We start from the raw sequence: 20,937 nt of genomic DNA on the forward strand, positions 1-20,937 counted from the left end.
ATGCACTAATAAACAGTGCAAGAATTGGTGTTACTTTGCTTATTAGTGGACACTATTTAAAGAGCCATTAATAAAAAGAATATCAGTAATTGTCAGATTGATGGATGAGATGATTTGAAGCCGGGAGACTTTTGGCTTCCATAAGCTAAGACCCTGCCAAAGGTGAGGACTCTGAAGGTAAAGGTGATACAATCTAGACCTGCAGGTAGATCTAATACAACCTCATCTCTGTGCCCAATATTGGGGTTTTCTCTTCTGTCTATAGCAACTGTTGCCCCTTTGCAGAATTTCAGCAGTATGCTCCTATCTTCTGCTACCCGCCACGGCATCTTTAATTTCCAAGTCTCTTTCATTGACAATACATCCCAGTTCTTTTGTCAACCACAAGATCTAACCTGATCAGGTTATGAACCTGATCATAACCTAATCTTTCTTATGTAAGTAAGAATGAGACAGCTAAACAAGGTTGGAGGCAGGCAGGAATCAGACAGGACTAACTGGAAAAGGTTTCATTAAAAAATAAAACATTTCTCATCATTTGAACTGAACAAAGTCTGCTAACAAGTGTTTTGCCTGCTGGGGTTTCCAGCTGTTACCTCCTGAGCACTTGGGCATCAAAGTTATATGGGCCCATGGTAGGACTGTTTGCTCTGTTGCCAGGGCAATTACAGTCTGACAGTGCTCAGGTCTGTTCCTGTATTTATTACTATTGTTATTACTTCCCTGCTCATGGACTTTGGGGGCCTCTCAACACAGATGCACACCCTGGGGAATCACAAAGCCACAGGCACATTTGTAGCCACGGCTTGGCAATTCTTGGATTGATATGAATTTAGCATATTCCCTTTATCTAGTAAGCAGAACCATAGATGTTTAGACCTACTCCCGCAAGAAAGACGGTTTCCTGCAGAAAATGTCAGTTTTCCACTCCAGGCAAGGAGCAGAAAGGAGGGACTGCAGTATCTTCATTTTCATCTGAAAAGATCTACAGGGGCCGATTGACCGGTGCTTCATGCCTGACACTGGGCAGAGAGACATATTCATTGTCAAACTGCTCAGGTCCTAGACTTCCATTATTGCTACAGCTATACATAAATACATTTATAAACAAACATACAAATAATTAAATTTACCATTTAGAACAATCAGAATGCTTTGCATTCTTACGGTGTACATGTTTCAAAAGGCAAAATATACACGTATCATCCTCTCTTCAAATCTACTTACACTTTGGTAGGGGACGTTTGCTCAAAAACAGAGCAAAGTTTTGGAAACAATCTTTTTCCCTTAAAGTTAATTGTATTACTAATCCAATATAGTCAACACATTTTTTTTTACTGATTTTTTAAGTTCAAAGATTTGAAAATTAACCATTATTTTTTAATTTACTTATAGACTCTGTATGAGTTTTATACAGCAATCTCATTGCTTTTAAGACCTGAATTATGATTTTCTCTGCATTTGGTCAGGCCTCATTTACTGAAGTGAATATAAAATTGTTATATGGCTTTTGGTCAGATATTATCTTTTAGATCATAACAGCAAATTCTAGCCATGCGTAAATCTGCAGACTCTAATGTATATTAGCCTCTCTTCCTGTTTATATTTGTTTGTTCTAAGTCTCTCCTTCTCCAAAGTATTCAGTCAAGCAAAACTTGAAGGAAAATAATAATAGTATTAATGAAGGAGAGTTTTAGTGACTAAAAATGCTCAGAACTTGAATGCCTACAGGAGCCAAGCAGGTAATGTAAATTCAGGGACTGAGAAAGTGTAAAACAGTATGGACTTAACTGCTTATGTTGCTATACCTGCTTAGCTCTTTCACCTTTAAAACACTGTGCAGGGACAAGCAACCAAAAGATGTCTGTAAGTATACACATCCCAAAGTCCTAATGCAGAGAAGCTATTCTTCCTTCAGACATTCAAGGCAAATCCTATTTTAGTGTATGTTTTAGCTTCCTTAATACGCATAAGATCATTGGGGATTGACATTTCTTATTCCCTTCAATGATCCTTTAAATGTCCACCCTGGACTCTAAAATGACACCCTGTACCAAACACTGTGCTAGAGATGTACAAATAAAGGCAATTTTTAGACTGGAGGCAGGCACATGAGTCACCCTCAAGAATTCAGACCATGCTTTTTTTCCCAACTCCTAAAACAGAGTCATGTACATAGTAAAAGCTAATTCAATGGCCATTAAATGAATGAATGAACAATGGGCTCTCACAATTATTTGCTGGAGATAATGATGCTAACCCAGTCCAGTTAGCAGAACTAGACTGGGTTAACATCGTTATCTCCAGCAAATAATTATGAGAACCCTGTAATTCTTCATGAAGCCAAGGACACCTCTTAAAAAGACACCCACGCACAAATTTACTTGCAATGAGAGGAGAATTACCAATTGCCACGGACTCTCATTGGTCAGTGAAACCCAGTTAAAAGCCTTTTTGCTAGAGCAAGCAAACAGTCCCCAGATAAACTGGAGATAGGGAGCTGGGAGATGGTGCTAAGCACGGTGACCATGCTAAGGTGTCATCCAAGTACAGGGCTCCATACCAAGTCACTCTCGCCGCTCTGAGAATGTCACATTGCTTCATCTCATGTTCTGTGCAGTTTATCTGACTAGTCAAATGAATCATTTTGTGGACAATTTCTCTATTCTCTGCTCTAAGATCTAAAGTTTCTTTCTTCAATTCAACTTCCACTTTCCACATAAATTATGTATAATGGGAATACTAATCTTTTATCTTACCTCATTCAACAACTTCAATTATGTAGAGGAATAAAAGCTCTGGCTTCCCTTGAATGTCACTTCTGAATACTTGGCCTTTCTGTGTTTTATCCATATCAAATGACCAGGTAAAATTGGAGAAAAGTAAAGATTTCAGCTGGAAAAAGAGAAGCAAAACTAAGCAAAGATGAGTGGCATTTATATATCCATGTAAATGTGCATACACACACATATCTGTGATCTGTGCATATTCTGCTATGCCTCTGTGTGTAATATTACATACTGCATAGGGAAAAAGTGTCTGAAAAAATTCACTTTTTTATGGAGCATTTACTCTATGCCTCCATGCAAGGCATGTGCACTTTATATCTCATTTAATCTTTATAGAAGCACTTAAGCAGTAGATAATATTTTCCCATTTTTAAGAAGAGGACATTGAGCTTGAAGAGCTTGTGTAACTCAAAAGTGGTCACTTGGACAGAAAGTTGGGATTTAGATCCCAGAGAGCTGACTACCAAAATACTCCCTTTATGCTCCTTAAAGTAGAGAGATCTTGCTGGGGAGTGTATTTTGGAGCATTGCTACTCAAAGTATCTGGTCTATGAGCTTTTGATTCATTGGCTGCTGCAATGATAGAGGGAGCTTGTACTCACGATCCCAATGCCACCTTCATTGATAAAATCAGCTGAACTAAAAACAGATGCTTAGTTACATGATTGATTTACATTCTGGCTTAGGCTTCTTATTTTATCACAAATAAAAGTTCATAACTATTTCACAGGCAAATGCTAATCTGCAGGCCATAATTTGTATACCCCTGGACTTGACTATTATGGTCCTCTTACCTAACAAAAACGACTAGCCATTCCGCATGACCAGTGAAGATATGCCTAGTGGACCACTCTCCTGGCAGACACCATGTGGAAGATCAGGGAGCAACATCTTCATATTAATATTATTTCACATTTTTGAAAATAGTTTTGATTTGTGTCTTATCCCCATCATCTTCCAAGAACACTGGATGGACTTGAATGAGCTGCTGTGGGGCTTGGAGGTCTAGGTAAAGATTAGGATTGATATTCCACTGATTTTCACTGGCGTGACTATACCAATTGCTAGTGCATTACAAGACTTCCACACCTATGGGTTAATGGCCCCTGCTCATACCCACCAAGTGAATCCCCTACCCACTACTTCGCTATCCTATTCTTCCCCACACTTCTTACATGATCCACCAGGACCTTACTGAGATTCAGAAACTAAAGGGTTAAAGCCAAACAAAACGGAACTCAGCTCCATTGCTGTGGCCAGCTTCTGTTCTAATTGGTCGTTGTCCTTTTCATTTGAGTTTCTCAAAATGATGTATGTAACCGTGGGGAGAGCAGCACCTTTCTCCTTCTTCCCTCACTCTGTGGTCTTCGAAGGAAAGTTCAAAATTAGGTCTGAGAGAAACCACAGAGACCCAGGTCTAAAGAGATTACTCCTGCTAGTCACCACACGAGGTAGCTGCAGGTAGGTTTCAGAAGCCAGGGTGTGGAGCTTAGGGATCAAAGGGCCAGAGAAGATGAGTGCAGGAAACACTGGTCACAACAGCAAAGGGGAGGGAGGCAGGCTGTTGTTGCACAATACTGGGCTTGTGCATGTCTCTGGTGCCGTATTGAGTTTTTTGGTGGAGGCATGAGAAAAGAGAGAGGGAATCTGGAAAGGTAGAACATAATTTATAAGAAAGACTGACCTCCAGATCTGCAAAAGCTCTTGGTAAACAAATCCATGAAGTGTAAAGCCTCTGTTGAAATGGACAATTTAATAGAGTCAGGGACTATTTCTGTCACTCTGGCTCTACTACTACTTAATTACATAACTTTTTAAATGCAGTTTATGCATCTGAAAAAACAGAGAGTTTGGCTTGATCAGACTCTAGGCTATCTAATGATATAGTCTCTGATTCACATTTACCCTCTGTATGCATCCTCTAGAAAAACATGGAAATGTAATCACAGAGGGTTTTGCTGTCTGCTGTGGTCATTCATGGTGTAGGGACAATTTCACCAATAAAAGACCCAAAGGAAGGTCCAGCATAGAAATGAAGGACATGTTTGAAGTCTAGCCCACACCTTCAACCCTGCTGTGCCAGTGAATATATGGCCTTTTTTGCAGTTACTAAGGAAACAATTGTCAGTAATGGATTAGGAAACCTGGGCTGAAAGGACACACACAGAGGAGGCTTTGTACGGAGGAGCCCATCAGATGAAAGCTGGCAGAGACACCAACATGCTTAGTGATTGATCCAGTCCTCAGCATGAAAGCATTAGAGTCCATTTGTTGGGGTCGATAAGTGGAGAAGCCGCAGAGCCCATCCACCAGCCCTCATACTTTCTTCTCTGCTACCTATTAGAGTTCACAGATCTGCATGGTCTGATTGACTCAGTTTTAACTTCTCTGTTGGGTGCATGTCAAGGCAGGGAATATACACACTTAATTCAAGTTCAGAGCCTCTCCAAACCTGTTTAAAACTCCAAAAGTCACTGTCTTTCAACTCATGCTGGCTCTTTGTAAAGGTTCTGAGAATGTTTGGAGGGACAATACTAAGGAAATAGATGTCTCATTGCTATTTCTTCACTAGACCTTTTCGCTGGGGGTTTACCTCCCCTGCCGAGTAGACACAAGCCTAGTGACCCTAAAAAAGGTAAGGGGAATCTAGGTGATACCAGGTAGTTCATGGGAAGGAAAAAGTAGGAACCTAAGAAACTAGATAGGTCTAACCAGCTCTTTCCTTTGCCTTTTATTATTGAATATTTAAATTAAAATATTAAATTTAAATGTAATGATTTATAAAAGTTAATTTTAAATTTAATTTTATTTGTAGATTTAAAATCACATATTACATAAAATAATATCTTAATTCAGATACACTTTTTTCAGGCTTACATGCATTGCTGAAGGAAAGAATGAGTGGCAAAAGCAATTACATAATCTGCGGATTTTAAAAAAATAAGGAAAACGCACAAAGAAAATATTTAAATCACGCAACCTCATCGCGCATTTCTAACCAGTTAACATTTTTGTGCCCATATAGCATTACAAAAATTTAAAGTAAAATTGGAGTCATAAAGAATATAGCATACTATAGTCAATTATACTTTACATTATGATTATATCCCTATGACGTTGCCAATTTGAAACACATGATGTCAATATTTCCACAGTGTGAATTCACTCGAGTTTATTTGACTAGTAATGGACTGGTGCACATTTTGGACTGTCTCTGTTGCTCATTTTACGATTATTTCCTTAATATTAATTTCTGAAATTTGTATTGTTAACGCCAAGAGTTTAATTAAACACTATTAAGGCTTTCGAAATACACTTCCAAATTTTCCTTGGAAAGACTGCAGTGGTATGTGCTTTTGCCAATGATAGAATGTAACAGTGACTGTTTCCAGTCCATTTCCAGGAGACGATTATGATTTGGGGCTGAGAGTAAGCCTACGATGAGAAGAGAATCATAGTATTTTATTGTTACATTAATTTGCATTTTATATCAAAGCAAATTAACATTTTCTTCTCTGTTGGAATTATGTTTATTTTGTTGTTTCCATTTTAGTTTAGTTTATGGTATTTCAGGTTATTTAGATATATTCAAATTTTATATATCTAATCATTAATATTTTCCTTTATGATTTCTTCCTTTGAAAATATACATTGAAAAACCTTCTCCTGGTTTGGAGATGATAAAACATTAATGTATTCTATTCCTTTTTATCATTAAATTCTTTGATCATTTAACTCTTTAATCAAAATAAATTTTTTTTTATATTTGGGGTAAGATTTTTCTCTCAAATATTAACCAACTGCTTTTGAGTTTTTATCTTTATTGTAGTCCTTTTCCTGTTGCCTGAAGGGCTCCTTTGTCAACTACAAACTTATTTATCCCAAGATTTTTGTGCTTTCTCTATTCTTCCTTTGATCTGCCTGCCATGTTTTATATCAATACCGAAACATTTCATCATCATCGCGTACAAGAGCTTTTTCTTATCTGTAAGGGAAAACCCTCATTAATAGTTTTTACTTTTTATTCTGGGATATTCTTGCCATGTATTCTTCCAGAGGGGAATTTGTTTTCCAAGTCTGAAAATCCCCAGTGGCGTTCTGATTTCCTATGCTTTGATAGACTAATAGGAGGAGAATCGATATTGCATGGTCCTGGGCCTTGCTTTCCCAGAATTTATTTAGATGTTCCTTGCTGTCTCTTGGTCCTAGGATTTATCACATAACCCTTGGGATATTTATTATTAATTTCATTCTCAGATATTTTATAGTTCTGTTGCTATTGTGAATGGAATTTTTATTATACTTAATAATTTATTTTGCTGGTTTAAACAAAGAAAATTGATTTTTGTATATTTAATTTGTAACCTGTCTATTTACTCAATTGTTGCCCTATCTCTAATAAATTTTGTCTTTCAGTTGATTTCTTTAGTTTGTTTTAGGATATAATCAGTCTTCAAATGAAGATAATGTGATTATTCCTTTCTAATATGTATGACTCATTTTTTCTTATCTTATTGAATTGTCTGGGTCTTGCCAAATAATAGGAAATAACATTGGTGAAAGCAGGCCATAGTTTTGGTGATAGTTTTAACAAGGACTGTGTTAGTGTCAAGTACGATTTTGACAATTGGTTTTGCATGAGCATTTGCTGCTGTTATTGATAATAATAAGTACTTATATAATATGCAGTGGACCAACTACTGATCTCAATTTATATATTAATTCACTGAATTATCTCAGCAACTCCATGAATTAGATATTATTATGCTTATTATAATTATTATTTCCATTACATAGATGAGAAAACCGAGGCACTAAAAAGTCAAAGGGCTTCCTCAGGACCCTGCAGTTAGAAGTGGAAGCACTAGGACTGTAACCCCAGAAATATGGGTCTTGGGGCCTGTGTTTACACACACCATGCCAGGCTATCTTCTCAGGTTTACAGAGAATCCTGGTGGGCTCATATGAGATGACTTGTATCAGACATAGATGCATCCATCTAGAAGTTCCTGATATTTTCTTCTGTTCTCTGCCCTTTATCTTGATACGTTAGGTATGTTAACATCTATACTAGCAGATTTCCTAATGATACCATCATCATGCCATTCTTAGAAAAATACTCTCTAAATCATTTATATTTCTATATATTTATATTTCTGAACATAAATTTTTTTAAAATTGAGATATCTATGTATCTATGTATGTGTCTATGTATGTATGTATGTATGTATGTATGTATCTATCTATCTATCTATCTATCTATCTATCTATCTATCTATCTATCTATGCTGTTGGCTGGCTGCCCTGTTTATATATTAGTAATGCAATAATCAGTTTTTGGTATTAGGATTATGTTAATATTATAAAAGAAATTATGAAACTTTTTCTTGTTTATGATGTGGTTTGCATTCAATATTTCCCCTTCTCTTGGTTTGTCTTCCTGACGCTCCTACCCAAAACATTTTGAGGTGCAATACTTTCTCTTCAAAATTATTTATATCTTGCTCCACTGTCTTAGGTATTAGTAGTATGAATAAATATTAGACTGTTTAATTTTAGTTATTTATAGGGATCTAGATCCTTTTTTCTTTATTTTCTTTAATTATATTTCAAATACTTGGAGATCCTGTTTGATATGTAAACTCAGATATTTTTTGGACCGTAGGTGAGTGCTCTCTTCCTTCTCCTCATCCTCCTTTCCTTCCTTTTCCTTCTTCTTGGCTTCTGCTATGACTACCATACTATCTGAGTTTGAAATTCCAAATGGAAGCATATCACTTTTCCCTAATGTCTTCTAAAATTCCTATTTATATGTTTAACTCATCATTTTAATCTAATCTGTTGTGTTAGTTTTGTATTGCTGTAAAGGAATACCTGAGAGTGAGTAATTTATAAAGAAAAGAGGTTTATTTGGCTTACAGTTCTGCAGGCTGTAAAAGCATGGCCACAGCATCTGCTCAGCTTCTGGTGAGGCCTCAGGGAGCTTTCCCTCATGGCAGAGGTGAAGCGGGAGCAGGCATGTCACATGGTGAGAACAGCAAGAGAGAGAGGAGCAGGTGCCAGGCACTTTAAACAACCAGCTCTTGCCTGAACTAACAATTCACTCATTCCCATGGGGAGGGCACCAAGCCATCCATAAGGGATTCACCTCCATGAACCAAACACCTCCCACCAGACCCCACCTCCAACATTGGGGATCACATTTCAACATGAGATTTGGAGGGGATAAATATCCAATTCATATCATCCACCTTTGAGATATTGGAAAACTTCTTGAAGTTGTCTTCTCTGTAATATATTTAATTTTCTACATTGAACAGTCTAACTCACAATTTTGGCCTTTAATTTAGAAATTGAATTTTAATCTCAATAGTGATGTCACTTCTAATTTCTTATTGTTTCCTTTTTGTGCCTTTTAATGTACTTTCACCAATGCAATATACTCATTTCTTTCAGAAAATATAAACAAGAAATTTCCCAGATTTTTCCTATTTCTGGCAGTAAATCTATTTCACAAAAAGACATTTTTTTGGTATCTTCAGAGTGGCCCCCTTTTATCTGCAATATTTCTTCACAGATTTAACGTCTTTCCTCTGTGCATGTTTACAGAGGATGTTCAATGATGCTCTGTTTTATAAAAAGTGATTGCCAGAGGTTGTTGTAAGACTTTGGGGCAGATACTAAACCCTGTTCACTTATAACTTGGTTTTGTAACAAAGACAGAGGCCCATGCAAGGTTTGAGGATTGATTTGGGACCATCATACAAAGCCAGGACCTCCAGAGATGACAACTGTGGTCAATAAATTAGTAAGACCGCAATCTGCAAAGGGACAACATGGGCATATTTGACTTTCTTGGCCGTGTCTTTGGGTAGAGCAGTAAAAATGGGCAAAGTCTTCATTCATAATTTCTAAACACAGCCCTCCTTCAAGCAGATTTGGAATCACAATTCAAATGTACCTGTAGCCCAAAAGGCCTCAAGCCAAAAATTCTCTCTATAATGGTTCCTGATTGGTAGTGTCCTCAAGTACTTAGGGGAGAAAAACAAAAGTTCCAACTGAAGAAAAGAGTGCTAACACCAATCTACAAAAACAGACTTTAATGTTAAAAAAAAAAGTTTAGCGTTTTAAAAATTATAAAATAATTGAGCAAACAGGACTACACTACTGACACTCAACAGAAAAATCAAACTACTGTACGATGCCCAGAAACACTGCATATGCAGGAATAATCAGGTATGATAATATAAAATAACCATGGTTATATGTTTTTCAGAAATGGTTTTGAGATGAATGAGTTTACAAGTAGATTCAATCTAGTTGAAGAAAGAATTATTAATATGGAACAAAAATATGAAAAAAATCAGAATTTACTACAGTGAAACAAAGAAATAGAAAATAAGAAAGTAAGGTTAAGAGATGTGGAGGAGAAAGGGAAAATAGAAAACGTAACATACGTTGAATATTATCTTTGGTTTCCTTGACAGAGATAAGGGAGAGGCAATATTCAAAAAGATCATGGATGACATTTTTCTAGAATTATTGAAAAATACTAATTATCCTGTCAATAAATTCTAAATAAAAGAAATGAAAATAAATTTAAATCTACTTCAGAAAATCCAAGATAAAGAGAAGATCTTACAAACTGCTAACCTAAATTCCACCATTCATTTGTAGGCATATATAACTTTTAAAACATTTTTTCCAGGTAGCAATAATTTCTTATTCTTTAAAATTTCCGAAATATGTGGATATTTTCTTGATGAGATTATAGAGCCCCGTCTCCTGGAAATGCTTACATTTTCCTGGCAAACTATGGCAATAAAGTCTGAAAGTGTGTGTGGAGGGGAGTGGGGTCTGAGGATCATCACCTCTGCTTTCATTGCCAAACCTTTGGCATAAATTGTGTGACTGCCTGCTTTGTACCTTGACTTTATTCAACTTTATTTAAATCATGTGCATTTTTCGTATTCTAAATGGTTGTTATAATTATCATTTTAATAGCTTCCTTATATTCCATCAAATTTATTCCATTACAATTTCCTCAGTCATTCCTCGCCTATTAGACACTTATGGTTTTATTTCCCTCAAATTTGGATTATTATATATAATACTGTCATAATATACATTTTTATGCCTATAGCTTCCCTTTTATTTTGGTTCAGTTTATTAGGAAGGGTTCCCTGAAGTGACATTACCATGTCAAATGTTATGGAGCCACTGCCCTGAAGGTCTCAATTAATTTACACTTCCACCAGGTATTTTGATATCTGCCAGTTTCAGCATGAGGGTCAGCACTGAGTATTATAAGTTTAAAATAAAGGCCGGGTGCGGTGGCTCATTCCTGTAATCTCAGCACTTTGGGAGGCTGAGGCGGGCAGATCATCTGAGGTCAGGAGTTCGAGACCAGCCTGGCCAATATGGTGAAACCCTGTCTCTACTCAAAATACAAAAATTAGCTGGGTGTGGTGGCGGGTATCTGTAATCACAGCTACTCGGGAGGCTGAGGCAGGAGAATTGCTTGAACCCAGGAGGCAGAGGTTGCAGTGAGCTGAGATCGTGCCACTGCACTCCAGCCTGGGTGACAAGAGTGAAACTCCGACGCACACACACACACACACACACACACACACACAAACACGCTGTGTGTGTGTGTGTGTGTGTGTATATATATATAGCAAACTTATATAGTAAGAATAGTACATATATATTACATATATGTAATAGTCTATCGATTTGCAGAGTGTAGAAGGCATTTTTGTTTAAATAATGAAATGGAACATTTTCCCACATTTCCTTATTTTTTTTCTGTTTTGCTCACCAATTATCAGTACTTATGCTATTTAAACATCTTTTTTGGACCTGATGTTTGTCTTACAGATATCTAGCATAGATATTCTTCTTTTGTGGTGAGTTATCAACAAAAGTTGTTTAAAAACAGAGAGGGTTGTACTGGTTAGCTTTGCTTACTAATACTGTGCAGACATAGGGACCTATATTTTCTAGCAGCATTGGCATCAGAATACTAGTGTGATAGACATTGTTGGCTTGCCTGACACTCATTTCTAACCCTCTTCTCTCTTACCTGTCTCTTTTAAAGAGGGTGAACAGGCTGAAACATTGAGTGACCAGCGCATAGTAAAGCTGGAGGTGGTTTTATTATAAAGCCTGGCCAATAAAATATAAGCAAGAGTGTGCTGGTGCCTTTGTGCCACATTTTCTCTTTCTTTTTCCTCAGATGATGATGTGGTTGCTGGAGCCATAGCAACCACCTTGCAATCAGATTTAAACAAACAAACAAACAGGAGAATGGCAGATAGTGTGGCCTTTATTTTATTACATTGCTGAAATAATGCTATGAATCTTCTACCTTTCCCTCAAATTTATTTGTGTGCAAAATAAAACCTCGTTTAAGTCATTATAATCAGACTTTGTGTTACTGTCTGTGGAAAAAATTTCTAATTAAGACATCTGAGCTGGGTGAGAAGGGAATTGGATCTTCATTTTACTTATACTCACTTTTAAACAAATCCAGAGCCAGTTTTATTCATAAACTTTCTACTGTGAACCCGTGATAACTGACCAAAGTGGAGGTCAAAATTTCTAAATTTTATTTACCTGTTTCCCAGTTTATATCCAGAGATATGAATAAGTCTCCTGGAGCCAAAATAAAATCTGTTTTATTTTTAATGCTCACAACATTTGACAATGGGAGAACAAGATTTAAAGGCACTCACATACCCAAACCCAGAGAAGTCAAGTTCTACTTGACAGTTACAATATGTATCTGAGAGATAAAAATCCATCCATGCCTCTCCACGTCCACTCATTTAGAGTTGCTATTTACCTATTTATCACATACTGAGGATATGACATTCGACAGGTATGTGCTCCATGCCAGAGATGTAAAGGAAGAAACATACTCCTCAGTCTTTGCCTTTGAAAAGTTCTCTTCCACCCCAGTGATGGGGTGTGAGAGGAGGTTATCTACATAAACAAATGTATTTAGCCCAGGAGTTCAAGGCTGCAGTGAGCTGTGATAGCGCCACTGCACTCCAGCTTGGGTGACAGAGCAAGACCCTTTTTCTAAAACAAAACAAAAACAAAAACAACTCTCAAATATGTTTTATACTGTCTGAGAGTAAAAAGAAAAAAACAGAGTAGTAAAGAGAGATTAATATCAAAGGGCAAAATGGAATATAAGGGCCTTGCCCAAGTCTCCACAGCCAATAAAGTGGTACAAGTTCCTTTAATCAAGGTCTTCTGGACTGCTTGTTACAATGACAACTATGACCTGAAATATGTGGACCAACATCTGGGGCATCAAATTTTTTTACATTATAAAATACTATCATTTTAGCTGTTATTGTATAGAAGTTGACTGGTATGAAGGAACTCTCCCTAACCTACCAGTATGGAATATACCGTGAGGTTTATTTTCCTGAATGACTCCTTCTTTTAACCTCTACAGAGCACCTGTTATGTGTCTGCTGGAGGCTGGGGTTGCAAATGTGTATGCGAGTGCTCCTGCCCCCGAGGGCCAGAGTCTTACTCTCATTCCCCTTCTCGCCTCCCCTTTGCCACCTGTGAGGTGGCTGACTGAGCAGGCGGGTGTGACCTTCACTTCCAACCAAGCCAGCCATTCTAGAATTGTATAAAAGTAACCTGGAAAAGGGGTTGGGGAAAGAATCAGACCTCGGAGCTTTAGAAAAGAGACTCAGATTTCTCTTTCTTTAGAAAGTGATCTTTTCTATTGACTTAAGAGAAAAACAACTTGTTCAACATCTGTCTTTACCTTCTGACTGCTGTTGCTTAAGGAGGAACTGACTTCCCTTAACTCTGAAGTAATGTCTCCTTTCTTTAGGAAAACAGGTGTCAAAACATGCAGCAAATCAGATTTTCAAACAGCTGAAATAAACTTGAGGATTTTCTACCTTTTTAATGCTTTTAGCCAGGAATTCTTCTGTGAAGCTTATGATTTCCCAATTTGGAATTTTGTTTCTCCTTGAGGTGCTTATGAGCAATCCTTCTGCATTCTTATTGTCCCATTCCTGTCCTCCATAATAAATCATTATTATTTGGATGTGAAAATCTATTCATAAAAAATGATTCACTATTATTTTTTATTTAGGTCAAATGTACTTTATAAACAGGAAGGCCTCAGGACCACACTGAATTCCGTTGTATTAAACATCTTTATAGGAAGAGAGAAAGATCAAAATTGAGCTAATTTTGATCAATATTATGACTGTGAAATATTCCTTATCACCAGATGCTTAGGTATGAAGGGGAGAATTATGATTCCATTTTACAGATGAGAAAATCCAGGCAAAAAGAGTTCGCTGAGCCCAAGACCACACACTTAGAAACTAGTGAAACCAGATTCACACTTAATTCTGATCTAACTTCAAAAACCACGCACTTTCTAGCTCACCACAATGGAGTCTCTTCTAGTCGCTATACAGCTTTTTATGTTGAGTAGTCAAGACTGAATTTACTTATTAGCCTCTGGTACTTACTAGATGCTAGGCCTTGGATAAGTTACTTGTATTCATAAGTCTGCATCTCCTTATCTGTGGAATGGAGAAAAGAACAATCTCTACCTCACAGGGCTTTGGTAAGGATCCGCTGAGTTAATGCAAATCAAAGAGCTTAGAAGGGTATTTGGCATGCAGTAAGTGATCAATTAAGTTTGGTCAATTGTTATTATTATCTGTTTTTTCATGAATTATACTATAGAGTACATGTCATAATTTTGCTTTCATGCATATATGAGTACAGCTGAATAGGGGGTTCTAAATGAATACTGGTTTTTTAAAGTTTCAGTGTTCAGTATTTATATATGAAATATTTCCCCTACTTTTCTCCATTGGCCGATAAATTCAGAGGAAGGAAAAGTTATCTCTTAGTAAGATTCTTTATGAACTTTTGTTTCAGAAGTGAAAAAAAGCCCTTTTTAAAAATACAGATAAAAGCGTTGCTGCTTTGACCATGGTGTGGGAAGGGTACAGACTCCTGGATCTCCATATATCCCCCTTTCCCTTTATAACCCCTACCAGCTCATTATTGTCATGGGGGTACTTCTGGGGAGCCCTGGATGTCGACATCACACAGACTGAGAACCACCACTCCACAATGCACACAACAGAATGTAATGGACAGTGACTGACAAATACAATTAATTCTCACTATCTGAAAAATGCCTGTGTGTAGAAGTCCTTCTTCCTAATTTCAAAGTGTCACCACTCAGCTCCCATTATACGTTGCCACGGTTAATGCTTTGTTTAACTGGCAGGGTCTACAGTTTGGTACCAGAGAACTGGAGGAGATGGGAGCCATGTTCTGTTTGGGCCTCCTCATCCTGGAGCTCAAATCTGCCAGCTGCAGCCATCAGCTCCTGGCTCGAGCTGCAACTCTGCTGAGTGCTGAGGAGGAGGCTCTGGACCAGCACCTCCAACGGTAAGATGCTCCCAAGGGCTCAGAGAAATTTGGACCTTGGTGGTTACATTGCTGAATATCTCAGTAATGAAAGTCGAGTGGACCTAGGGGTCTTCACACAGAGAAAATATGGAAGAATTCCCAAGTAAAGGTAGGTACGCTATCTCGTTTCCTACTGATGACAAGGAGGATGCGCCTGTTTGTACACATATATGCAAATATAAAACTATATGTATTTATACATATTTCTAGGTAACACATTTATGATAAAGAAGATGTGGCTTGGTGACACACACACGGGATATCTACATACACTTATATTTACCCGTTATGTGTTTATATGTATACAGATAACATTTTTGAGCCATTACTCAACAAAAAACAATGGCAATCTCATTGACAATATCTAGGCACCTGGAGACAAGAAATGTTTTTACTCTTCCCATTCTCAAACACCATTGTTCCTTCTTGGAAGACGAAGGGAACCACCTGAAGATGATTAATACATTGGCTCAGAGAACCGGACTCCCAGCCATAGCAGGGAAAGGCTGGATTTCTGAGAATCATGGAGATTATTAATGAGCCAAGTGAGGGAGAACCGTTATCCAAATGAGCTGTTTTGATGTTCTTTCCTGTTGAGAAATATTTCAGACTTGACCAAAACAAATTCAGTGGGCAAGAGGGGAAGAAATAATGGACACGTGAGAGGAGAGAGGATGGAGGGGAGTCCAAGAAGCCAAAAGCGGCTAAGTCATTGCCCACACTTTGAGTGTCAGAATGGATGGAGAAATTGAGTTGTTGGGGAAGTGTCTCCTGGTAAATGAGGAGGCATCTGGTTGTGCACTTCACGTCCAAAGGCAGAGAGAAAGCCATTCATCCTGGGGCCATCTTATTTTTAGCTAATTTTCTTGAATTTTCCTCCTGTTCCTGTTAGGTGGCTGTTGCAGTGTGACATACTGAATGGCCAGTGAAACCTAGAAAGATCTAGCAGTATGCCTTAATACTGCTTTGGAAGGCCGTGGTTTTTCTGAGACTTGATTACCTAAATGCAGTAATTAACTTGCTCACCACACTGGGCTATAGATCATAGACTACAGAAACTTAAGTAAGTGCAGGGCTCTTTCCATAGAGCTGCCGCTGCTGATTTATTTTGACATCACAACCACTTCTGCCTGCCCCTGGTCCCTTCAACACCCCTCAGTGTCTGAAGGCTTCGTGTGTTTGGTATCTTTGTGGTGTTTTCAGACTCTGCCTCTGACAGCAAGCGCTTCCACCTGCCAGCATATATATTTCAACTTGTCTTTTCATCTTTTCCTTTACTAAGCTATCTTGGGTGTAGGCATGCCTGGATTTTCTTTCCTTCTTTCTCTTTTTCCCCCTCTCTCCTCTGCTGCTCATTGAGGGAAGATTGAGCAGAACTGGCATTGCTTGCTTTCGTCAAATTGATTGTGCCCGTCTGTTTGATCCAATTCAGTGAGGATTAGTTGCCTGCAAACTGGAACAAAAAGAAATCTATCAAAGAAATGCCTTTTCTAATTCAAGTTTAAAGAATTTGATGTCAGGCTTCAAATACAATGGCTGCTATATAGGTTATTATAAGGAGATAGTATTATTTGCCTCCACCCTTCCACACCATTTCACACAATTATTCATTTTTCAATTGCATCCTGACCAAGGGGATTGAAGCTAGAGGTCCTCGCATGACCTCTGACCTTTCCTAGGCTGGTGCAGCTCCCAGTCAAGGAAAGATACCTGAACACAGGATGTGATTAATATGTCTACTTTGAATATATTTGAATTAAGTTTGGCAGGCATGGAGTTTGGTGGAGATCAGCAGGAGGGAAACTACCTATTTCACCCAGACATTTGTATGGTAATATATTTTCCTATTCGTTACGATGCAGTTGACCACACGGATTGCGATTCTTGCCCAAAGGACCTGAAAACTGCATGGTTGAGAGGGAGATCACCGTGAGCATTTCTTGACCCCAAAAATGTTCCAGCCAATAAGCTTATGGTCACAAAAAGATGACAGAGAGAAAATTTATAAAATCTACTGGTTTGAAACCATCAACAGGCTTTTTGAGAACCATTTGATTAGTTTCTGAAGAATAAAGTTAAATCCTGAGATGTAATACTCAGCAGAGTGAATCCTAGAACTTTTGTTAGTATCAGGATTCTTATTGTAATACAAAGAGTGTAACCAATGTTTGTCAACACAAATCTTTGTATGTTTTAAAGAGGAGACCTCTACCACCCTCCTCTCCTCCTGCCTCTTCCTTTGATATAACAGGGTTTCCAGCATCCTACAAGATTTGTATTGTTGTTGCACGGAAGGAATTGTGAATAACAAGGTGGGTGAGGGGGCTCTTCTCCAAAGGTCTGCCCTAAAGAACTACAAGAATGGCTGGGTGCGGTGGCTCATGCCTGTAATCTCAGCACTTTGGGAGGCTGAGGCGGGTGGATCACGAGGTCAGGAGTTCAAGACCAGCCTGACCAACATGGTAAAACCCCGTCTTGAACCTGGGAGGCGGAGGTTGCGGTGAGCCAAGATCGTGCCACTGCACTCAAGCCTGGGCGACAGAGGGAGACTCTGTCTCAAACAAACAACAACAACAAAAAAATGCAAGGATGCGGTACTGCATCCTCTCCTAGGCCCACAGACAGCATTAACTCCTTGGGAGTGATCAGCCAGGAAGACAAAGTGTGGCTGCACACTGTGGACATCATGTTTTCTGACAATAGGTTTCATGCTTCATTTACCATAAAAACAATTAGAGTGTACTCAATATCCACAGAGCAACTCAACATTTTTCAAGAGCAGAGGAAGAGCAGAGATAGCGGATGTTTGCCTGGTGGCTGACGCTGAAAATGAAGTACATGCATGCTTTGTTGTTGGTTTCCTTTTGCAGTCCTCTTCTTCCCAGTTGCTCATTTCAGAAATGTCTGCATACTCACGAAAGCATCTTTTGATCTTTCCTCTCCTCTTCCTTTCCCCTTCCTCTCAATCTTATCCCTGGAAATAATTGTGTGTGCACTGCAGGAATGCTAAGCTGCTTCTTCAGGAGGAGCCGTTTATCCATTGTGACAGGTCTTTTGCGAAGTCATTTAAGTTTTGCCGAGTCAGCCACTGTTCGTCTCGATTTGTATCCCTCCACTGCCTCTTGCTCTTCTCAGCCGAGCCCCCCACCTCCATTTGTCCCTCACTTAATAACAAGAGAAAGCTAAAGCTCAGAGCTTCAGAGCTGCGCCTCAGCAATGGCTCAACACCTCCCGTGTTCTCCGAAATTATAATCCTGTTGCTTTAGCCTGGGCTCACCTTAGTATCTACATAAACTGGGTTTGTTTGACGGACAACGCTAAAAGAATAAAAATTCTACATAGATCTTAGAAAAAAAAAATGTTTAATAATTAAAAAGTTGCTTGATTTTCATTTGTAAAAGTATAATTTTGTTCTTTTGAATGAGAAAATGAAATTAGGAAGGCAGACAAAAGCGCCCCATCCCTGTCTCAGCATCCAGATAACTACTGTCAACATTATGGCGAAATATCCTAAATTATTTTTCTGTTTTTAACTTAATTTATTATTTTAAATTGACAGATAAAATTGTATGTGTTTATTGTGTACTGTATGATGCCTTGCAACACGTATACATTGTGGAATGGCTAAGTCTAGTAATTAACCTATGTATCACCCCACAAAGTTATTTTTGTGGTGGGAACATTTAACATCCACTCTTCTATCATTTCTCAAGAATGTAATATATTGTCATTAACTATATTCACCATGCTGGCAATAAATTATTTGAACTTATTCCTAGGTTATATTTTTTACCTGTGGATAAATAGACATACAGTACTCTCAAAAAAACAATGTGCTATAGTTCTCCTTTTTTGCAGCTTTATAAACACTTGTTCCTATATTAAAACTTTTGCCATTTCTAGGAGAAAATGGGTTGCTGTTTTAATTTAGAATTTGATGTTTTCTGATGCAGATAAAAATCCTTCTATATCATGAGGAGTATTTTTTATAAATTTCCTAATCACGTCTTTGTGCATTGTTCTGTTAACCATCCTTTTTTTAAAAAAAGTTATATTTACATTTAATTTTAATTTCTATGTTAAAGGTACTCAACTTCTGTTTGTCTTGTATGCTGCAAATATTTTCCCCAAATTGTCATTTACCTTTCACATTTTCTATATGGTTTATTGACATTGAATATTTTTGCTTTCAAGTAATTATGTTTATCAATTCTTTTCTTTGCTTCTCTTACCTTGGATAAACCTGTCTACCTCAGTTTAATAACAGATAAATTCACACCCACTGTTTATCTATCTGTTATTGAACGAGGTAGGCAGGTAGTTTTATAGTGAGTATATTTACATATTATAATTTATTTTCCATTTTTACTATTGAATCATTTTGTATTTTTAAGTAATCAACCTTTTATCACGGATTAGTAGTGCCAGTTTATTATATAGTATATACACATGCATGTACCTGGGTATATTTTTTGGATTTGTATTCTGTTCCATTAGTCTGCCTGCCAAGAGCACGTAGCTTTTAATACTGTAGCTTTGTAATCTAAATGTATGATGTTGCAAACACCGCCTCATTAGTATTTGTTTAAAAATGTGTTTTGCTGCATTGCCTTCTTTATTTTCACTGATGCACTCTATAATGAGTTGTTAGCTGCCAAAACCTAACCCACTGGGATTTTAACTCAGGTAATATTAAATTACAGATATTTTTGGTCTATTGAGTGCTCGTCTATGTTACTTTTATAAAATCTGATATTTTTATTTACTGATTCAGATCTGCTTTGATGTTCATCAGTAAAGTATTGTAGGGATTCTTTTCGTATCCTTTTTATGTAGTTCCTGAATATATCATCATAAACTTTTAATCTCAATATTTAAAAAAGTTTTGTTCATCTAAAAAAAGCGTATTTTTCACTACATTGCTTCTAAGTGCTTGTTTTAGTTATATAGGAAATTTCTGGGTTATTTATATATTTATTTGTAACTTCAGCAAACTCTCTCTAGTTATATCTAAAAGTATTTCCAGGGATTTTTCTGTTTTTCTGGATAGAAAACAGTATCATTTATAATTTTTGACCATCAACTTTGCTTACTTCTTTTTCTTATCTTATGATCTTGGCTAGAGTTTTGAGACTAATGTTTAAGGCTGAGGAGTCTGTGAGCATCCTCACCATAAACCTAACTTCAAAATGAGAATGACTCTAAGCATTTAAGAATTAAGTGAAATGGCTCTTGGTTTGATATTAATATTTGATATCTTCTTCATTATTACTATTTTTTCTTAGCTTATTAATTTAACAAAGTCCAGATTAGATGATTAATTTTATCAAAAGATTCTTTAGTATCTAGAAAAATAACTATTTACTTGAATTAATAAAATCTTATAGATTTTCTAATATTTAGCTATCTTTACATTTCTAAGGAAAATGTATCTGGCTGTGATCTGAAATATTATTTTAATGTAGAGATTGATATTACCTACTGTGAATTGAGGAGTTTTGTGCCTATATTTGTGAGTGAGTGAAGTCTGTGCTTGGTTTCTATTGTTCTATGACCTGGAACGCTTTAAATTTCCTAGGATACATCTGCACCTTGAACATGTACATACTGCCTGTAAAATCATCTGTGTTCTATTTATTTGAAAAAAAATATTATTTTTCCAATGTTA

At 37.3% G+C, this 20,937-nt stretch overlaps 1 protein-coding gene across 1 annotated transcript in view; it reads left to right on the forward strand.

Moving 5' to 3' along the window:
- The window catches only part of AGBL1 (AGBL carboxypeptidase 1), an 837,843-nt gene that overhangs the window by 580,624 nt on the left and 236,282 nt on the right, over nt 1-20,937 (forward strand). Inside the window, exon 22 of the mRNA XM_009429779.4 lies at nt 15,085-15,248. Coding sequence (XP_009428054.3) covers nt 15,085-15,248 — 164 coding nt within the window. The remainder of the gene's footprint in view (nt 1-15,084; nt 15,249-20,937) is intronic.

The sequence above is a fragment of the Pan troglodytes genome, chromosome 16 (assembly GCF_028858775.2).
Source record: "Pan troglodytes isolate AG18354 chromosome 16, NHGRI_mPanTro3-v2.0_pri, whole genome shotgun sequence".
NCBI lineage: Eukaryota > Metazoa > Chordata > Mammalia > Primates > Hominidae > Pan > Pan troglodytes.